This window comes from Trichogramma pretiosum, unplaced genomic scaffold (assembly GCF_000599845.2).
Source record: "Trichogramma pretiosum strain Unisexual culture from Peru unplaced genomic scaffold, Tpre_2.0 scaffold35, whole genome shotgun sequence".
In the NCBI taxonomy this organism is placed as follows: domain Eukaryota; kingdom Metazoa; phylum Arthropoda; class Insecta; order Hymenoptera; family Trichogrammatidae; genus Trichogramma; species Trichogramma pretiosum.
The window spans coordinates 971690-989062 of NW_019640943.1; the positions used below are offsets into that span (position 1 = coordinate 971690).

The 17373-nt window shown below is 42.6% G+C and overlaps 1 protein-coding gene across 1 annotated transcript in view; it reads left to right on the top strand.

The window, feature by feature from the left end:
• The first annotated feature begins 7426 nt into the window (after positions 1 to 7426).
• LOC106653347 (transcription factor kayak) overlaps positions 7427 to 17373 on the top strand; it is a 33981-nt gene continuing 24034 nt past the window's right edge. Inside the window, exon 1 of the mRNA XM_023457960.1 lies at positions 7427 to 7662. Coding sequence (XP_023313728.1) covers positions 7531 to 7662 — 132 coding nt within the window. The 5' untranslated portion in view covers positions 7427 to 7530. The remainder of the gene's footprint in view (positions 7663 to 17373) is intronic.

Genomic DNA, 17373 nt, shown 5'->3' on the forward strand with positions numbered 1-17373 from the left:
AGTGCACAAAAGGTAAGTCCTCCGGTAGGAATCGCAATAGAATTGCTAATTGATGGGCAGTGATAGCCGAAAAACCCGAGAGCGCATCGACACAAGTGCTCACGAATGCATTTAAGATTTCAACCGCAATAATGTCTTTTGACCATTGGATAAATGATGGGCTTTGCATCGGATGAGCTTCGAATTGTCGCTACTTGAATTGAGCTTCTTTAATTGACAATTTATAGTGTTGAATTTTCTGTGGGAAATCATTTGAGACGGTTAGCGTGAGCATTTCAAGAATAATTCTTACTTCAAAGCAGAAATTTTTTATTAGCATACCGATGGGAAGTATGTACTTGAAAATAATTATTTATACTTGAGTTAATGTAAGAAAGGCGAGTGAAAGGTTTTTCATAGTCAGAAAAAAAAATTATAACAGTTCGAAATATTTTATTATTTTTATGTTATTTTATTGAATTGAACGAAATTAAAACTATAACTGTAAAAGATTTATCAAAATTATATAACGCAATCATGCAAAAAAAAAGAGTACATTGGGTTCAAAGGTCTTAGAACAAATCTTACACTCCTTGCGTTTGCTTCCTATTATGTATCTTTGTTATGTGTGCTTTATTACCGAATTTATGTACTTATTGAGGTTGCTTTTTAGTCCAAACGATTCGTGAAAAATCTCACTCCAAGGGTTTGCTCCGATAATGTACTATCTTCTTGTGTTGATTGAGATTACCCTTTTCTCCAAATGATGTGTGACAAATTTCACTCTCGAAGGGTTTTTTACGCATATGTACTGAATTTACGTGACGTTTGAGGTAACTTTTGTATCTAAATGATTTTAGACAAATGTCACATTCAAAGAGTTTGCACTGCATTTGCGTGTTTGCTGCAATTACTCTTATCCGAAAATAATTTATGACAAAGATCACACTCAATGGTTTCACTGCAATCGTGTACTGTTTTTATGTGTTTATTGAGATTACTTTTATGTGAAAATGATTTGTCACAAAAATGACACTCGAATCGTTTGATCTGACTATGTACTGTATCAATGTGAATTTTAAGGGTACCGTTTTCTCCAAATGATTTGTGACAAATGTCACATTGAAAGGGTTTATTTTGATTGTGTACTGTCATTATGTGCCTATTGAGTTTACTCTTATCTACAAATGATGTGTGACAAATCTTGCATTCGAATGATTTGCTCCGAATATGTACTACGTTGACGTGACGTTTGATGTAGCTTTGGCAACCAAATGATTTGTGACAAATATCACATTCAAAGGATTTGCTACGATGATGCACTGTATTTATGTGAGTTTTGAGCGTACTCCTTACTCCAAATGATTTTCGACAAATGTCACATTCAAAGGGTTTACTACCTTCGTGTACTGCATTTATGTGTTTATTGCAATTACTCTTATACGAAAATAATTTATGACAAAACTGACACTCGAAGGTTTTGCTGCGACCATGTACTACATTTATGTGAATGTTGAGGTTACCTTTTGTTCCAAACGATTTGTGACAAATATTACACTCGAAGGGTTTCTTACGATCATGTACTACATTTATGTGTCGATTAAGAGTACTCTTTTCTCCAAATGATTTGTGACAAATCTCACATTGAAAGGGTTTATTCTGATTGTGTACTGCATTTATGTGTTTATTGAGGTTGCTTTTTATTCCGAATGATTTGTGACAAATTTCACACTCGAAGGATTTGTTAAGAATGTGTACTGCGTTTATGTGTTGCTTGAGATCACCCTTTCCTCCAAATGATTTTCGACAAATGTCACATTCAAAGGGTTTACTATCTTTGTGTACTGCATTTATGTGTCTGTTGCAATTACTCTTATTCGAAAATAATTTATGACAAATTTCACACTCAATGGGTTTACTGCGATCGTGTACTGTCTTTATGTGTTTATTGAGATTACCTTTAAATGAAAATGATTTGTGACAAAAATGACACTCGAATGGTTTGCTCCGATTATGTACTGCGTTGAAGTGATGTTTGAGGTTGATTTTATAATTAAATGTTTTGTGACAAATCTCACATTCATGTGGTCTCATGCCTTTATGTGCTCTTGTCTGATTGATATGTACTTTTAGATTTGCTCCTCCTTCATGAGTTTTTCGACGCAAATTACTCTTTTCAAGTATTTTTCTTTTTTTAAATGTCTTCACTTCCTCGGATTCGTAAAAATCGTTATCGTTTAAGAAATTGGTCTGAATTTGGTCTTTTATTTTTACAACGGCTAAACAACTCTTATGCTCAGTTTTGAAGTTGGTTACCGATTGAGACTCTAGTTCAGGTTTCACATCTTTGCACTCAAAGTCAATGAATATATTTTCACCCGCGTCATCTGTCTGCTTTTCGTTTTCTATTTTTACAATAGTCGAATAACTTTGATGCTCAGTTTTGCAGTCGGATGCTAATGGAGACTTCAATTCAGGTTTGACATCTTTGCACTCGCAATCGATGAACATATTATCGTCTGACTTTTTTTGCAGTGCCATAACCTCATTCGTATGATTTGCCTAAAATCGATTGCATTTTAGTTTTTGACAGTATAAGAAGAGACTATTAATCAACTTATTGAACTCACGGATGATTCGAAACCCGTGAATGTTTTGTAGTCGTTGTCTTCGCCAAAGTTCGCAGAACTGTGAAAAAGGACGTTGCCATTACCTAGCCAAGTATCATTCGGTTCTTGCTTCACCCTGAGGAATAATCGAGTTTGATGAAGCACTCGTTTGAAAAATAACACGACACGAATAAAAAAAAATCCTACCTAACTGTATCCTCTGTTCGTTCCATGCTGACTCCCTTGATTATGCGCGATCACTGTAAATTTTCACGATTTGCACTGATAAAAATATTTGAGGTTAAACGCCTCGAGTAGACAAGTCTATATATTAGCGAGGAGATCCCGGCTCGCGTTTATCATAGCTTCTTGCTGATATTTCCCCCTCTATTGTCAACTAGCCTCGTGCATTAATGTACTGCTATACAAAAACAAAGAGGGATTCGCGTGTCACTACACCGAAATTGTAATGAAAACGTCATTGATTCAGGGGCACATCGCAAAATATAAGTTTTAAATTATTCACCTTAAAGAGAAATATATATCGCCTACGCCAATACAGTGCATAATGGTAATACGTATTTTCATATATGATATAATAGACGATGAATTCAAAAAAATCCTTATTGAGTCTTCAGTGAGTTCAGGAAAAAGGTTCTATAGAGCTTTTTTCCTAACTCTTAATTTTAAGGCACGGATTTAATATATTTTCATATTATGTTGATTATTTACAATTAAGAGAGCGTGTATAAAAATTTTCAATTTATTCATTATTTCAATTTTAACTTTTTTTATAGATTATTTTTTTAGATTTTTAATTGGAAGGTAAATTAAACATAACACTTAAAATTATTAAAATGTACAATATTTTGATTTGAAATACTTTTTTCTATAAAACATTGTGAACTAACTTACTAACTCTTTTTTTAATTATTATAATAAATTTTTATTGCAATATTTCACAGCAAATTATATTTATATTTTGAAACAGACAGTATTTTTATTTTCTGATCAAACACTAATTTTATTCAACAACAATTAATATTTCTACTTAATTAGCGGTCGTCGAACGTGAACCCTTCGAATTCTTATATGTGAATTCAATCTCTACTACTGAAACTTCTCAAAGGACCAGCCTATCCAGTGACCATACTCGTAGAAATTATATACTTCTACTGAATTTTGAAAAGTAAACAGATTGTAAATCTTGATTGTCATCAAACTTCAAAGGCAAAATAAATTACATTATTGAAAGCGCTTATACATTAAAATTTTTATTATTTAAAAATTATAAAAATGAGAGATTTGCTTCATCCGTAGTCCGAATCGGGAATGAATGTCAACTGTTCTAATTGCAAAATGATAAGTATTCTTGTCGGTATACTGCGTTTATGCCTTTGACATTGAATATTGAAAAAAAAATGTTTTAAAATTTTTTTATTTCATTAGAACAAAAAGTTTTCGTTAGTTTTCAGTCCATGATGTTTCATTTTAAAAATTTGAACTTTTCTACGTGAAATGTTTGGCTATCCAATCGCGTGTGAATACCACATTTTTTCTTCTTTATCGCTCTGTACTTCGTTAAATCCAAGATGTAGATTTGTACTTCTATCGCGATGTAATCGCAATCACCGTTGTTCATCATCTCTGCATCATTTATCCATATTCAAGTCAAAAATAGAAAGTCGCTTCTAATCGGGTCGATCAGTAATTGTTCGACGCACACAAATTGTTTTATATTTTGCATAATTCCTATACGCTTTGCGAAGCGAGACTCGACCCATCGGTATTATAAATTAATGCGGTACGCATTGTGCACTGCTACTGCTGCTCCTCGATTTTCCATATCGAATCGTGCGGTCTCGCGTTGGCTCAACATTTTTTTTTCGGGTTGAGAGAGAGAAATCGAATTGCCCAAAAGATCGCGGGATTTTATGGGTCAAGTGCTCGCTATATAAAAATTGCTGTATAGAGGATACCCTGCAGGCACGTGTGCCGGCCGCTCACTCCGATCTTGTAACGCACTCCGCGGACTCTTCCTGTTTTTTTTTTCTTCTTTCGTATAAAGCGTCGTACGATGCACCACAGATCATCCACCGCGCGGCTTCGAATTTTTTTCTCTCACTCCATTTTTTTGATTTCTTTGCAATAATTCGCGCTCGAAGAAAGTAAAACGTCTCCTCTCCTCTCTTCGCGCGCTCGCACATCCTCCGCACGACGAAGACGACTTTCATCCGCATCGCATTTTTCTATACGTACGTTTTTTTTCGGCAAGAAGTGTTTTATTGTTCCTCGAGAGACGGGCATAAACACTTTCCTCCTCGTATACACGTACACGTAGAGCCATACGTATTGATAAAATTCGTATATATCCGGAAAAAGAAAGAAGCGTTTAAATTATGCCAGGAATGCGACGTACGTATACGAAAAAGACAACGGGGCGTAATTACCATGGCAATTAAAGTCTCCGTAGGAAGACAGCCAGCCTCGGAAATGAAGTTGTTTCGCGATCGTTGAATTCTGACAAGTGCGCGGCGGCGTCGCGGCACACATACGCCGCAGAAGCAACAATGCGAGCGATGATTCGACAGGTTTTTTTGTTGTTGTTGCCTCTTTTCTTTCGAAAACTTCGATATGTACACGAGAATAGAGCAGCGCACACGATAACGCGCGCGTATTATTATTGCGCGTCTAGCGCGTGTGTACTCGAACTTTCGCTTTATATGCGCTCTTATTTATTATCATTATTATTATTATTATCGCAGTGCAGTGTGTGTCTTGCAGAGTCACTAACGAGTGATAATTCATCCCCGCGTCCACGAGAGAGACCCATTGAAATTGTTATAGATTTAGATTTACGATTGTGTGTTTTGACCGCGACGGGGGCCATTTACATTGAAATAGCCTCACATAGCGTGCCCCGATCGTTATACAGAAGAGAGGCACAAAAAAAAAAAATAAAAAATTGGCACAAGCTCGCGACTGTGTATACTTCGGACTTAATATATTGGATGCGGCGATGTATGGATTTATCCCAGAAATTCAGCGCCTGTGTAATAATCGTTACGCTTATTATATTACATGTATACCTGTTGTACGTATCCTTTGACCGGAGCAAATTGTAGTTTTCTAATTCGAGAAAATTATCATGCTCCTCATGATTATTATTTTTTTTTTAATGTAGTTGTTGATCGCAACCGTTAATAATACACGTCCGATAAATCGGATCAACGATCTGTACGAATATTTTCGTTGTTGTCGGTGTTCTAGAAATTATACCACTTATACTATATATCGATCTGGGACATACCGAAAGTGTCAAAAACAACACGCGCGTACTCGCTCGAACTCGAATTATAATTACATTATTATAATCGAAATTCACTCGTCGTCATCGTAGATAAAGCAAATATTTTGACAGCTCGCTTGCGCGCGTATACACCCGTGAAAAAAAAGCTCCACGAATTCCTCTTATTTATCTTTAATTTTCACGCTAATTTCTCGCAACGTCTACGATACACGCGCGGGAAAATTATCAGCAGCTCGCACTCGTGTACGTATATAGGTGCACAGGCGCGCGATTGCACCACACGCGGACGCGCAGCAGCAGCTCGAGGAAAGAGAAGAGAAGGAAAAAAAATATATAAAGGGGGGTAATTATTGCGTAAATCTCATAAGAGCATTTTCTCGTACAGCATACTCCTTTCCTCGCTCGAATACAGGCGCTGGCGAGATTTATATTAGAGCAGCGAACGAAAATTGGTACACTCGGCGACGGCGGCGGCGACGAAAAATTTTTGAAAACTTTCCTCGTACACTGTATACGTCGAATGTAAACACTGCTGTACTTAATACTACTACGACAACGTCGCGTTTTCTGTGTGATCCGATGTTATATATACACGTTATACGTATACCTTAACCCATCGGGGATCAAAAAAATTCCGTTAATACACAGCTTTCTCTCGTACACTCATATACATGCCATATGATGGGTTTGCTCTGGATTCTGCTTGCCTCGCTCGCGCGCCCGAAAATTGAAAGCCGCGAAAAAATGAGAACTCGCTCCGCTCTGCAGTGGAGCTGCAATAATGCAAAAGAGAGAGAGAGATAATATGTGAGTCAGGTTGAGTTGCATCATCGCGAGAGTGCGGAATGACATAAAGTGTCATAAGTCATTTATTGCGAGGGGATGGAATTAAAAAATTGATACACCCACTCGTCCAAAAACGTAATTCCCCATACGTTACTCCGAAAAAATCGGTACAACCGATCGACCCTACGTATACAGAAAACGATCGGCTCGTCGCTTCCGATTAATAAAATCGGTCTCCACTCCGTATACATACGGCGAGAGAGAAAGATGAGTATTTTCCGCAACGGTAGTAGTGCACAAGGCACATATATACTCGAGCTGCAGCAAGCGGCATATAATACATTTACGTTCACTCGCTGCTGCTGCTGCTGTTGCTGCTTCTCCCCGCCGCCGAGCTTGTGTGTACTTACTCTCTCGCGGCCGCAGCCGCGGCAAAGGCAGTAAAACTCCCAGAGGTCTTCGCGATCGGTTACAGTCTTGTGAGATACCTCGACGCGGCGCGCGAAGCCCAAGTGTGCCTCCTACATATATACGTACATACGTATATACAGTACGCGAGCGCCTCTTTTCTCCCGTGGAGAATATATACCCGGAAAGGCAAAAAAAAAGGAATAATCGAGAGGAGTTAAAAACTTTCCATTTTCTGCGGCCGTTCCGCGGCAGAAGAAAAGGGACGAGGGAATTGTTAACGGTGTACCCTTTTTTTTTTCAAACTTTAAACTCAGTGAATCCTCGCCTTTTTTCGGTTTTTCGCGGACCATCTTCGGACGTCGTCGTCTCTCTCGTATATAATATAAAAATAGTACATTATACATAGAGAGAGAGATCGGTGGGTGTCGCGCCACGATGTGGCGATCAAATAATGTGAGCTTGTTGTGCTGCTGCCTCGTCGTCCTCGTCTCGATCCAGCATCACGAGGTCAACGCCGAGGCCGGCCCGTCTTACCTGTCGTCCGATGTCTCGCCCTACGTCCAGCAAGTGAGTTGACGATATTTTTTTTATATACTTTTGGGCTTTTATACACACACACCGTCGTATATGAAAATGAAAATGAAAATGAAAATATTGATAAAGATCGGTGGTGGTCGTCGCGTGCGTGTGTACTCGACAATTAGCATTGAATCGCAGCCACAGCAGCAGCAGCCGAGTCTCTTTATATGCGCGGCTAGCCGCGCGACGCTATAAGAGAAGATAAAGATCGGTACGGTGCCGCGCATTGTATTATTATTTATAAACACGTGTTAATGCGCAGCTGCGCGCGACGCGCCAGCACAAGAAAGCGCGCAGAGATTCGTATATATACGTGTAATAAAAATTAAAAAAAAAAAAAAAACAAACGTATATAAAAATCGAGCCGCGCGCGCATGCATAGACTGTGAGACCATACCGATCTCCGACGCGTCGAGACGTGCTTTTATTATTTCAACCCGTGATAAATCGTCTTTTCTCTCTCGCTTCGCGAGTTGACGATAATATACGCTCGTAAATTTGATCCCTGCGCGCGCGTGGTGCACATTGAAAAGCATCGATATATACGAGCCGAGGGGAGACACGTACAGCAGCCTCGTGAAAGCTGCTGCTGCTGCTGCACTGCTGTTGCTAAAACTTAAGCGCCGCGCAGGAAATTGATGGCACCTCAAGCCGTAACGTTGTATACACAGACACACATATATATACGCACTGTGCTGCACTTTATGCTCGTTGAGCTTGACACAGGTTGTTTCACGCGCGCGCGCGCAAATGTGTGTACGTGTGCGTGGGGGAAGAAAAAAAACTAAATAATGTCTGCAACGATCTATTGGAATCGATCGTGGGAGAGTCCGCCGCTCGAGAGAGAGAGAGAGAGAGAGAGAGATCGTTATATATCGATTAATTGATTTATATTTATTACATGAATTATATACGTACGTATAAAGGTACAAATGGGCGAGATCGATTTGTGGAAATTCACACAATGCGTCTGTGTCATTGACTATCTATATAATATGTGTAATACGTAAAGCTCGATCACCGCTGCCGCCACCCGAGAGTGAAGGCATGAGAGAGAGAGAGAGCATTTAAATTCGCAAACTATATCGTCGACGCGAATAACTGACGTAACTATATATATCTCTCTCTTGCTTTGTATATCTCTGCGCACTTATCTCTCTCTCTCTAACTTGACTCTATGGTCAGTCAGAGTCTTTGCCAACTTTCCCATGGAGTTCGCTGTTCGTGTGTAGCGCATGTAATACCCATACACCTCTATGTATCTCGTGTGCATTATAATGCGTTAAATCAATTTGGCGAGCTTATATCAGCTCACGTAGTCCGGCTTTGAGAGGCGTTTTAATTTTCGGGGCCTGTATGAACGCGCGCTAGAGACCACATATAGGATCGGCGGTAGCTGACTTTCTATTATGAAATTCGCGATCCAAAAGACGACGAGACGAGGAGAGTACGAGGCTGCGATATACTTTATAAAGCCCCCCCGAGAAATTCGACGTGTCTTTTATCGCGGATGTGTGTGTGTGTGTACAAACGCGTCGAAACAATAGGTTCATCGCGCCGCGAGAAAACGATGTCGCACCTCTCTCGATATACGAGGAATGAAAAACACACGTATGTACGTAGGCACTATTTTATATTTACACACACACGTGTCGCTTTACTCCTTTCTTTCAAAATTTCGAAAGCTCTCGACGCGACGCGATCGACCTATAATGTCCCATATTCCGATTTTCAATCGAACTTAATAATAATAAGATAATATTTTTTTTTTGAATGGTAACCGCGCGAAAATTGAATAAAATCGACGGTGTCAATCGGTATACATACAACGGTTGTAAGCCCCGCATTATTATATTAAAGCTCGCGCGCGCGCGCGCATTATATACGTGACGCAACGCGGCGACGTACACAAACACACACACTCGCAACGCAACACAAATATATCGCCGCGCGGTCTATATTACCGTTTTTCCGCGCGATATTAATCGGAATACCCATACGTATACAGGCAGGCGGGCAAAAAAAAAAACTATTGCCGAGAGAATAATCGATCTGCGATTGGTATCTATCTCTCTCTCTCTCGGCGAGGAAAAGGTTCTGACAAGTCACACGCGCGTATATACGTATAACCCCGCGCGCGCCGCAATAGGTCGTAGGCTTCGGCAGCAGACACACACAGCTGATATTTATAAAACCCGTACGTGTACGAGTACGTATTGGCGATCAGTCAAGTTACATATATATATTGTACGTGTGTGTGTAAAGTATATATCCCAAGGTTCTGTGAAAATATCTAAGCGTTCCCATGGACTCGACTCGCCGCGATCGCCTAGTAGTGGTATTATTATAATAGCCCGTGCGCGCGCCGCATATACGAGAGAGTCAAGTCGATCCTTCGCTATACACGATCCGCCCAGTGCGATAATGTCCATAGAGGTAGATATATATAATGCCGATCTCGCGCGTGCGATCGGTAATACACCAATGCGTAAATGTCTCCGAAACTTTTTTTTTTTCGACTTTTCCTCCTTTTTTTCAACCACGCACACACGTACGTTTATATTGTCGCGCTTGAGCCGTGTGTAACTTATAGGCCTGTACACCTATTTTTATTTCATTTATTATACATACATTTATGCATTGTGTGTGTGTGTGTGTGGCAGCATCGGATCGGAGTTATAAATCCTCCGTTCGAGAGAGAGCTATATGTAATAGGTACAGGCAAAATTTTCTATAGGCGTCGATACGTATCCGAGCGGGAATGAGAGAGAGAGCGACGATAGATCGGCAATTATTATTGTATTTTATTTTATTTTATGTATACGTTATTATATTATATGCTCACGAGAGTGTCGTCGATCTTATCGAGAGCTAATGTATTTATGGCTTTTACCGCATAGTGGAAGATAATATATATAGGAGAGCAATAATGTAGGAAAAAAAGGGCAAATTAGGATCTCGATCTTCGATACGTAATTTACGAGCGAATGTGACAAAAAATCGGTTTCTAGCGACGATTTCGCTATTAATACAGTCCACACATAATAATAATCATCTACATGTCGTCGCCGCGACGATGAAAACTAATATGGCACATGACCCTGCGCCAGTGGCTCGGGTTTGTCAATACATTTACATATATATGTACGCGCCGATCGTGAATGCAATGCAATGCAATACTCTCGTGTGGTGCCATAATAATTGTATCGCGTTGCTTATGCGCGAGAGACTACTCGCCTCGCCCCCGCCTCTTGTTTTCTTTTAATTAATTAATTTATTTTTTTTAAAAGAAACCTCTTCAAGTGCGTCGCCGTGGTATACGCGATTCAAACTGTAGATGTCGCATCGCCGAATACCCCCAAGCGATCGAATGCGATCTCTTTATAAATACGAGAGACTCTTCCGCAGTAATGTATCGTTTGGGTAATTTTTTAACTGTCTGTTCAATATTTATCCAATCGTTATACGATTTCGAGTTCTGTACAAACACCGCGACGGTGAATCCACTGCAGTGCTCTTATATATATACGCGCGCATCGAACGTAATATTTATATTCTCGCGCGAAGAAAGTGATTATCCACTTACGTATAATAATATTTCCCGCGTGGGACGCACACCTCGTATATATATATGTATAATGTATCGGGATGCAGCTACAAGACGACAGAGGCTCGAGAGCCTGCGACAGAGAGAAGAGCTGCCTTACGAAATCGTTGCGAAATTGAGCCGCGCGCGACGCCTATATTTAATACGGAGCAACGACAGCAGCGTAACGCAACCAGGAAAAGAATATCCGAATCGTTATTTAATCGCGTCGCACGCGTATACACAGTAGCGGCAATAGAGATCCACCCACCCCGCAAGCGAGCGAGTTCGTTCGTTCGTGCTCGCTCTGCGCGCGATACAATGTATATAGGCAGGCATGCGAATATTATTACATATTAATACGCGCGAATAGCGTATCAAGTCGTCTTCTTCTTTTCTTTCTATCGAGTTTTTCTCACGTCTAATTGACGCCCGAGTAGAGAGACGTTGTACAAATATTCTCCATTTCCGCGTTTATAATACGCCACGCGCGCACTCGCTTATTATCGCACACACACATACGCGTACGCATACGCGAGAAAGTCTTTTTTTTTCTCTCTTCTCTTTCCTCTCGATGCGTCGCTTCTCTCGTACATATATACATCCATGTCGCGTAATACGGGACGCAGACATTGTATCGAGAGCGAAAAATTTCCCACCCGCGCGAGCTTATAGTACTTACATATAAAAGTAATATATGCATAATGTAAGCAGCAGATATCTGTGCTTTATAAACATATATATGTACTTGTGCAATGACGCGAACGGAACGAACCCTTTCTCGCGCGCGGTAAACATTATTTTTTTCCTTCTTCTTCTTCTTCCACCGCATGTCTTCCCGATAAAATACCTTTCACCGCCTTCTCTCTAAATGTGTGCGCGGTGCAGTGCAGCAACACGCGACGCGGGTGGGGAATTTTTCGCATAACAAACGCGCGTGACCGATATTTATCGGATATATGTATATAAGACACAGTGCGAGAATTTGCCAGTGAGAGATCGGTACGCGGATGATACCGATTTTTTTTTTTTTTTGTGTTGTTCTCGCGCCGGGCCGAAGCATTTCCTCTTTCTCTCTCTCTCGATCGATCGAAGGCTTGGCTCCCGAGGGGCAAAACTGTATACTAACGGCGACCTTTTATCCAATATATTCATATCGTTTTATTATTATACGCGTACTTGTATGTATCCGCAATTGCCGCGTGCATATAATATTACTTTCATCTATTTTTTTTTCCTTTTTACATATCCTCGCGTATATTATGTGTACACCGGTTCACGATCGACGCGTTAGATTTTCTCATGGGCATGCCTGCCTGCATCGGCGCATTGTGAACCGCGCGTTATGCTCTCGGAACGTCGCTGTGTATGTATAGTGTGCCTCGCGAGTTCAAATGAATTACAAGCTCGAACGCGTCGAGTGATTTCAACGACTGGCGCGTGTCTGTCCGTGTGTACATACATAATGCATAAAAAATATCCACACACACACACACACACAGCTGAGGTAAATGCGCGAGAGCAGTAAAATTGTTTTTCTTTTCTTTCCTTTTTTTTCTTCTTTTAACGCTGTATTAACATGGAAATCGCTCTTTGTGCGCGTATTATACGCACGCACACATCGCGCGGCTGTAATGCCCGAGTTTTCACACGCGAGCGCGCCGTAGCCGTATACAGGATCGATCTTAAAGCGTGTAGATTTTTTTTTTCTTCTAAATTTTTATGACGCGCTTCGACTTCGCTCTTTCCTCTCGCGGACGTCACAATCGCGTTTCCTATAGCGCGCTAGTAGTATAGTGTCCTATAAGGCGCTTAGATTGAGTCATTAAAAAAAGGAGACCCCGGCCAAATTACCGAGCAAATTTTCTTCTCTCTCTCCCAGCTGATCTGCTGCTCTCTGTAAATGTGTGTGTATGTATCTCGGATCGGGGTCAGGATGCTGCTCTCCATGCGCGAGCGCATCGCGTATACACACATACACATTGCGATTAATTGCGCGCACACACACGTGTATGCATACAGCAGAGACTTTTGCATGGGTACTCTCGAGGCGACATTTAACGTTAACTTTTTCCGCGATATAATGGACTTTCTCGACCTGCGCACTCGGTAAAGGAATCGGAAGGAGAAGAAGAAGAGAGAGAGAGAGAAAAAAGCGAAACGTACGGATATATGCACTCGTACTTATATACAATGAAAATTTGCTCCGATAGATCTTGTACATGGAAGCATACGTGCCTGTATGTATACACGCGCTATAGCTAATAAATCCAATTTAACGAAACACTTTGTACGGATAATTTCGAATTATAGACTATGTGTATCTCTCGATGTATGTTCGAGAGCCCGAAAGAAGAAGTAAGAAGGTAGGGGGAGAGTCCCTCTAATAATATAATGCACGTTTCAAGTTCGATTGTACGTATACACACACACACACACACGTATGCGCGCGATAATTCGTCGGCGTTATAGGTACGTATATGTACGCCGCCGAGTATTATCGAGGAAAGTATCCGTCGACAACGTACACACACACACATAGACACGAGGTATCGCCTGGAGCATGACGCGAGCCGAGCCGAGGCCGTGTAGCACACATTTGCACCCACTGATGCTGCACGCGTATATACACTGCACACACTCTCGAGACTCGTATACATACTAATGCGTTTCCGCCACGCGCGGTAATAAACGGATGTTGTCTGCGCTATAAGAGAAAGAAAGAGAATAGAGAATTCAATATTCGCGCGCTGTACTATATATCGCTTCGAAAGTACGTATGGATGTGTAATAAAATCGGCGGCTTCGTCGTCGTACGAGATTATAATATTGAAAATTACAATCATCCGCGTATAGACGTTTCTCTCTTGTCTCTCTGGGTCACTAGTACCTGCATATAATGCACGGAGAATTATTTATTATATTATTATATTTATAGGAGCAAAAAAAAACAGACACACACACATATCCCACGATATCTATTCGAGTCAATTCGATCCGGCTGTCCAGCGGGATGACGGACAGTGCGGCTATTACTATATAGCTCGCGCGATCCCGCCCACGCCCGCGAAACGACGTCTCTCTATATACTCCTCGACGAGATCACGACCACGAGAAAGCGAATAATATCTCTCTCTCGGACTCGACTTGTGTTTTTCCATACTGCAATTGCGTGTGTTTGAGTGCTGCTGCCTTGCTGAATGTATATCATTATCGGGTGAGGCCCCCACGGGCTGTAGTACACGCTGTAAGGAGAGTCCTGCATTATAAACTAAAACAACAAGTGTGTATGTATGTGTAGGGCGATAAGCTCGCCGCGCGCGCAGCGAAGGTGAAGGATGTTCCTTGCCCGACAATTCCAGTTTTATATATTATATACCAGCGCACGGAGCAGCGTCAGCAGCAAATATCACTTTCTCCAATGTTATCACGAGCGGCGAATCGGCAAGAGCCTCGAGTTTTGACCTTCCTCGCACACACACACACATATATAAAGGATACGTTAGTACACTGCTAGTCTTAGAGCGCGCACACACACGTACATAGTATAATATTGTGTGGTATATGGCCTGCCATAGGTAAAAGTGAAACCAAAGCAGCTTCGAAGGAGCTGGAGGAGGAGGATACGGGTCGAAGAGCGCCGAGCGAGCGAAAAGAAAGTTCGCTGCTGCAGCGATGCAGCAGTCGCAGCGATGATTATGTTTATTCGTGTGTGTGTACTGTGTACGTGTAAGTAAGTACACACATACGCGCGTTTACCTTATAGCTCTAATCCTTCGTTCTTTTTCTTTCTTTTTTTTTTTAATGAAGCTTGACGAGGATTCCACACCGAGTCGTCGTTGTTTTTATTTTTCGCTCGCGTAAATGTCAACTCGATGTAATTGTCCGTACGTACGTGTGTATGTGTGTCGCTTAATGAACTCGCGTGCGCAGCGTCAACGAGCGACGACGAGTGAAACGACGGCGATGATGATGTATATGTGTGCTACAGCTGCAGCGCAGCATATCTCTCTCTCTGTCTGTCTCTCGTTATTATGTGCTGATCATCGCATCTAATGACCAAATGCGCGCGACACGTGTGTGTTTCGTGCGTCTTTTAATGGTATGCTTATGGGGCCCCGATTTCTATGCGCGGACGATCGAATTGATAAATTCTCGCTCGCATTGGAGCAAATGCCCATTATATATTTTGTTTTGCATCTATGTATGGACTCTCGAGCTTTTGTCAAATGAGCAACAATACGCGGAGCCAGAGAGAAAGAGAGAGAGATTAATCGCGATCGAGAATTTGCGATTATTTTCGTCGCAGCCATTAAAATTTGCCGAGCTGAAAAATTTCGCCTAGGCATTATAATAATAACGTAATATCCTTTCCCCTGGTAATGTCCATGTGTGTGCCTGCTCGTACGGTTGATATTGGATCATTTTAGGAACGAAATCGTAGTAAATTTTCAGCGATATTCCCACGATCGTTATCGCGCTTGTTTATACGTATTTGAAAATTAGACCTACAAAATAATAATTTAATCAAAACACAACAAAAATTATGAAAAACAAGTAAAATAATACATTTATTTATTTGAACAACATATACGACAAATCCGTGAATTTTAATTCAAATCAGAAATAAAAACAAAAGTAACACTAAAATTACGAGCTCCGCTCTTGAACGGCCAAGCAAATGTGATACAAATCTTCGTTCCTCATCGTCTCGATGATCTGCTCGTAGCAGATGATCGGCAGCTTATAGCCTGTCAACTTCCTAACATAATCCAGCGCCCAGCGGCGGAAAAATCGTCTCGACATCGTCTCCCAGAGTTGCTTGATCAGAGGATCGCCCGGACGATCGATCCTCGCGAGATCCTTCGTCGCGTAATCCGAGAGCTCCACGTACGTGGCGATCCCCTTCGTCGCGTGATCCAGCTGCACCGCGTAGGCGGCCGTCGTCGCTTTGATCGTCGCGTAATCCAAGTGCTGCGTTCTGCGTGCATCGGCCTCGGACAGGAACAATCCCAGCCGATCGAACAGTTTCATGATCGTCAGGGCGTCGCTCGGCTCCGGCTTGTATCCTCTTTTCTCGAGGATCTCGAGGATGGTCAGTGCGCAGCTCGTCGATCTGCACCTCAAACTTATCTCGCTCTTGGGATCTTGTTGCGGGTTCGATCCCAGGGCGAAGTAATCCTCGTCGGGAAAAACGAATTTCGATAGGTCGGCGCCACGATCCAGGAGTACCTCGACGGTCTGCGGCTGGAGATTCGCCACGGCCCACTCGAGTGGTGTGCGGCCCCGCTCGTCCGGCGCGTCGACCCACACCGTCCGCCCGATTTCGTCGCAGCTCTCGAAGAACAGCTTCAATTCCTCGTGCGATGCTTCTACCCTGCACAGTCTGTGCAGAGGAGTCACTCCGTGAAAGTTGGCCAAGTTCGGATCGGCGCCCGCGCGCAGCAGCAGCCTCGTCATCTTCCTCGGGGCTTCGTTCACCACGGCGTAGTGCAGCGGCGTGTTGCCCCGCTCGTCCTGGGCGTTGACGCGCACCGGCTGGTACTCGTCGCAGCCGAGCTCGAACAGCAGCAGAGCGAGATCGGTCACGCCGTGCTCCCGGGCGCAGACGTGCAGAGGAGCGATTCCATCGTCGTCGGCCAGATTGGGATCGGCGCCTATTTTCAGCAGCGCCTCGACGATGGGCCGATTGCCGAGGCGCAGCGCCAGATGCAGAGGTGATTCACCCGTCGTATCCAGGAGGAGGTCGGGATCCACGCCCGCGGCGAGGAACTGGCGGACGACGTTGTCGCAGCCGGACTTGCAGGCCACGTGGAAGTGCGTCAGCCCGTCGTCGTCGACGTAGTTCGCCCCGAAGCACGAGTATATCTTGAAGAGCTTGTCGACGACGTGGAAATTGTGCTCGGGTCTGCGGCCCAGCACGTGCAGCGCGGTGGTCCGACGCAGCAGCGGCAGACCGTTTTCGTCCAAGTCGGGCTCGTCCGTGTAGCCGGTCCTGATCAAGAAGTCGATGACTTCCGTATCCGGTTCCGAGAAATTCACGGCCTCCACGAGGAGCCGATCGATCGCTTCCTTGGACATGATTCTGCGCAGCACGGGAAGCGGGCCCACAA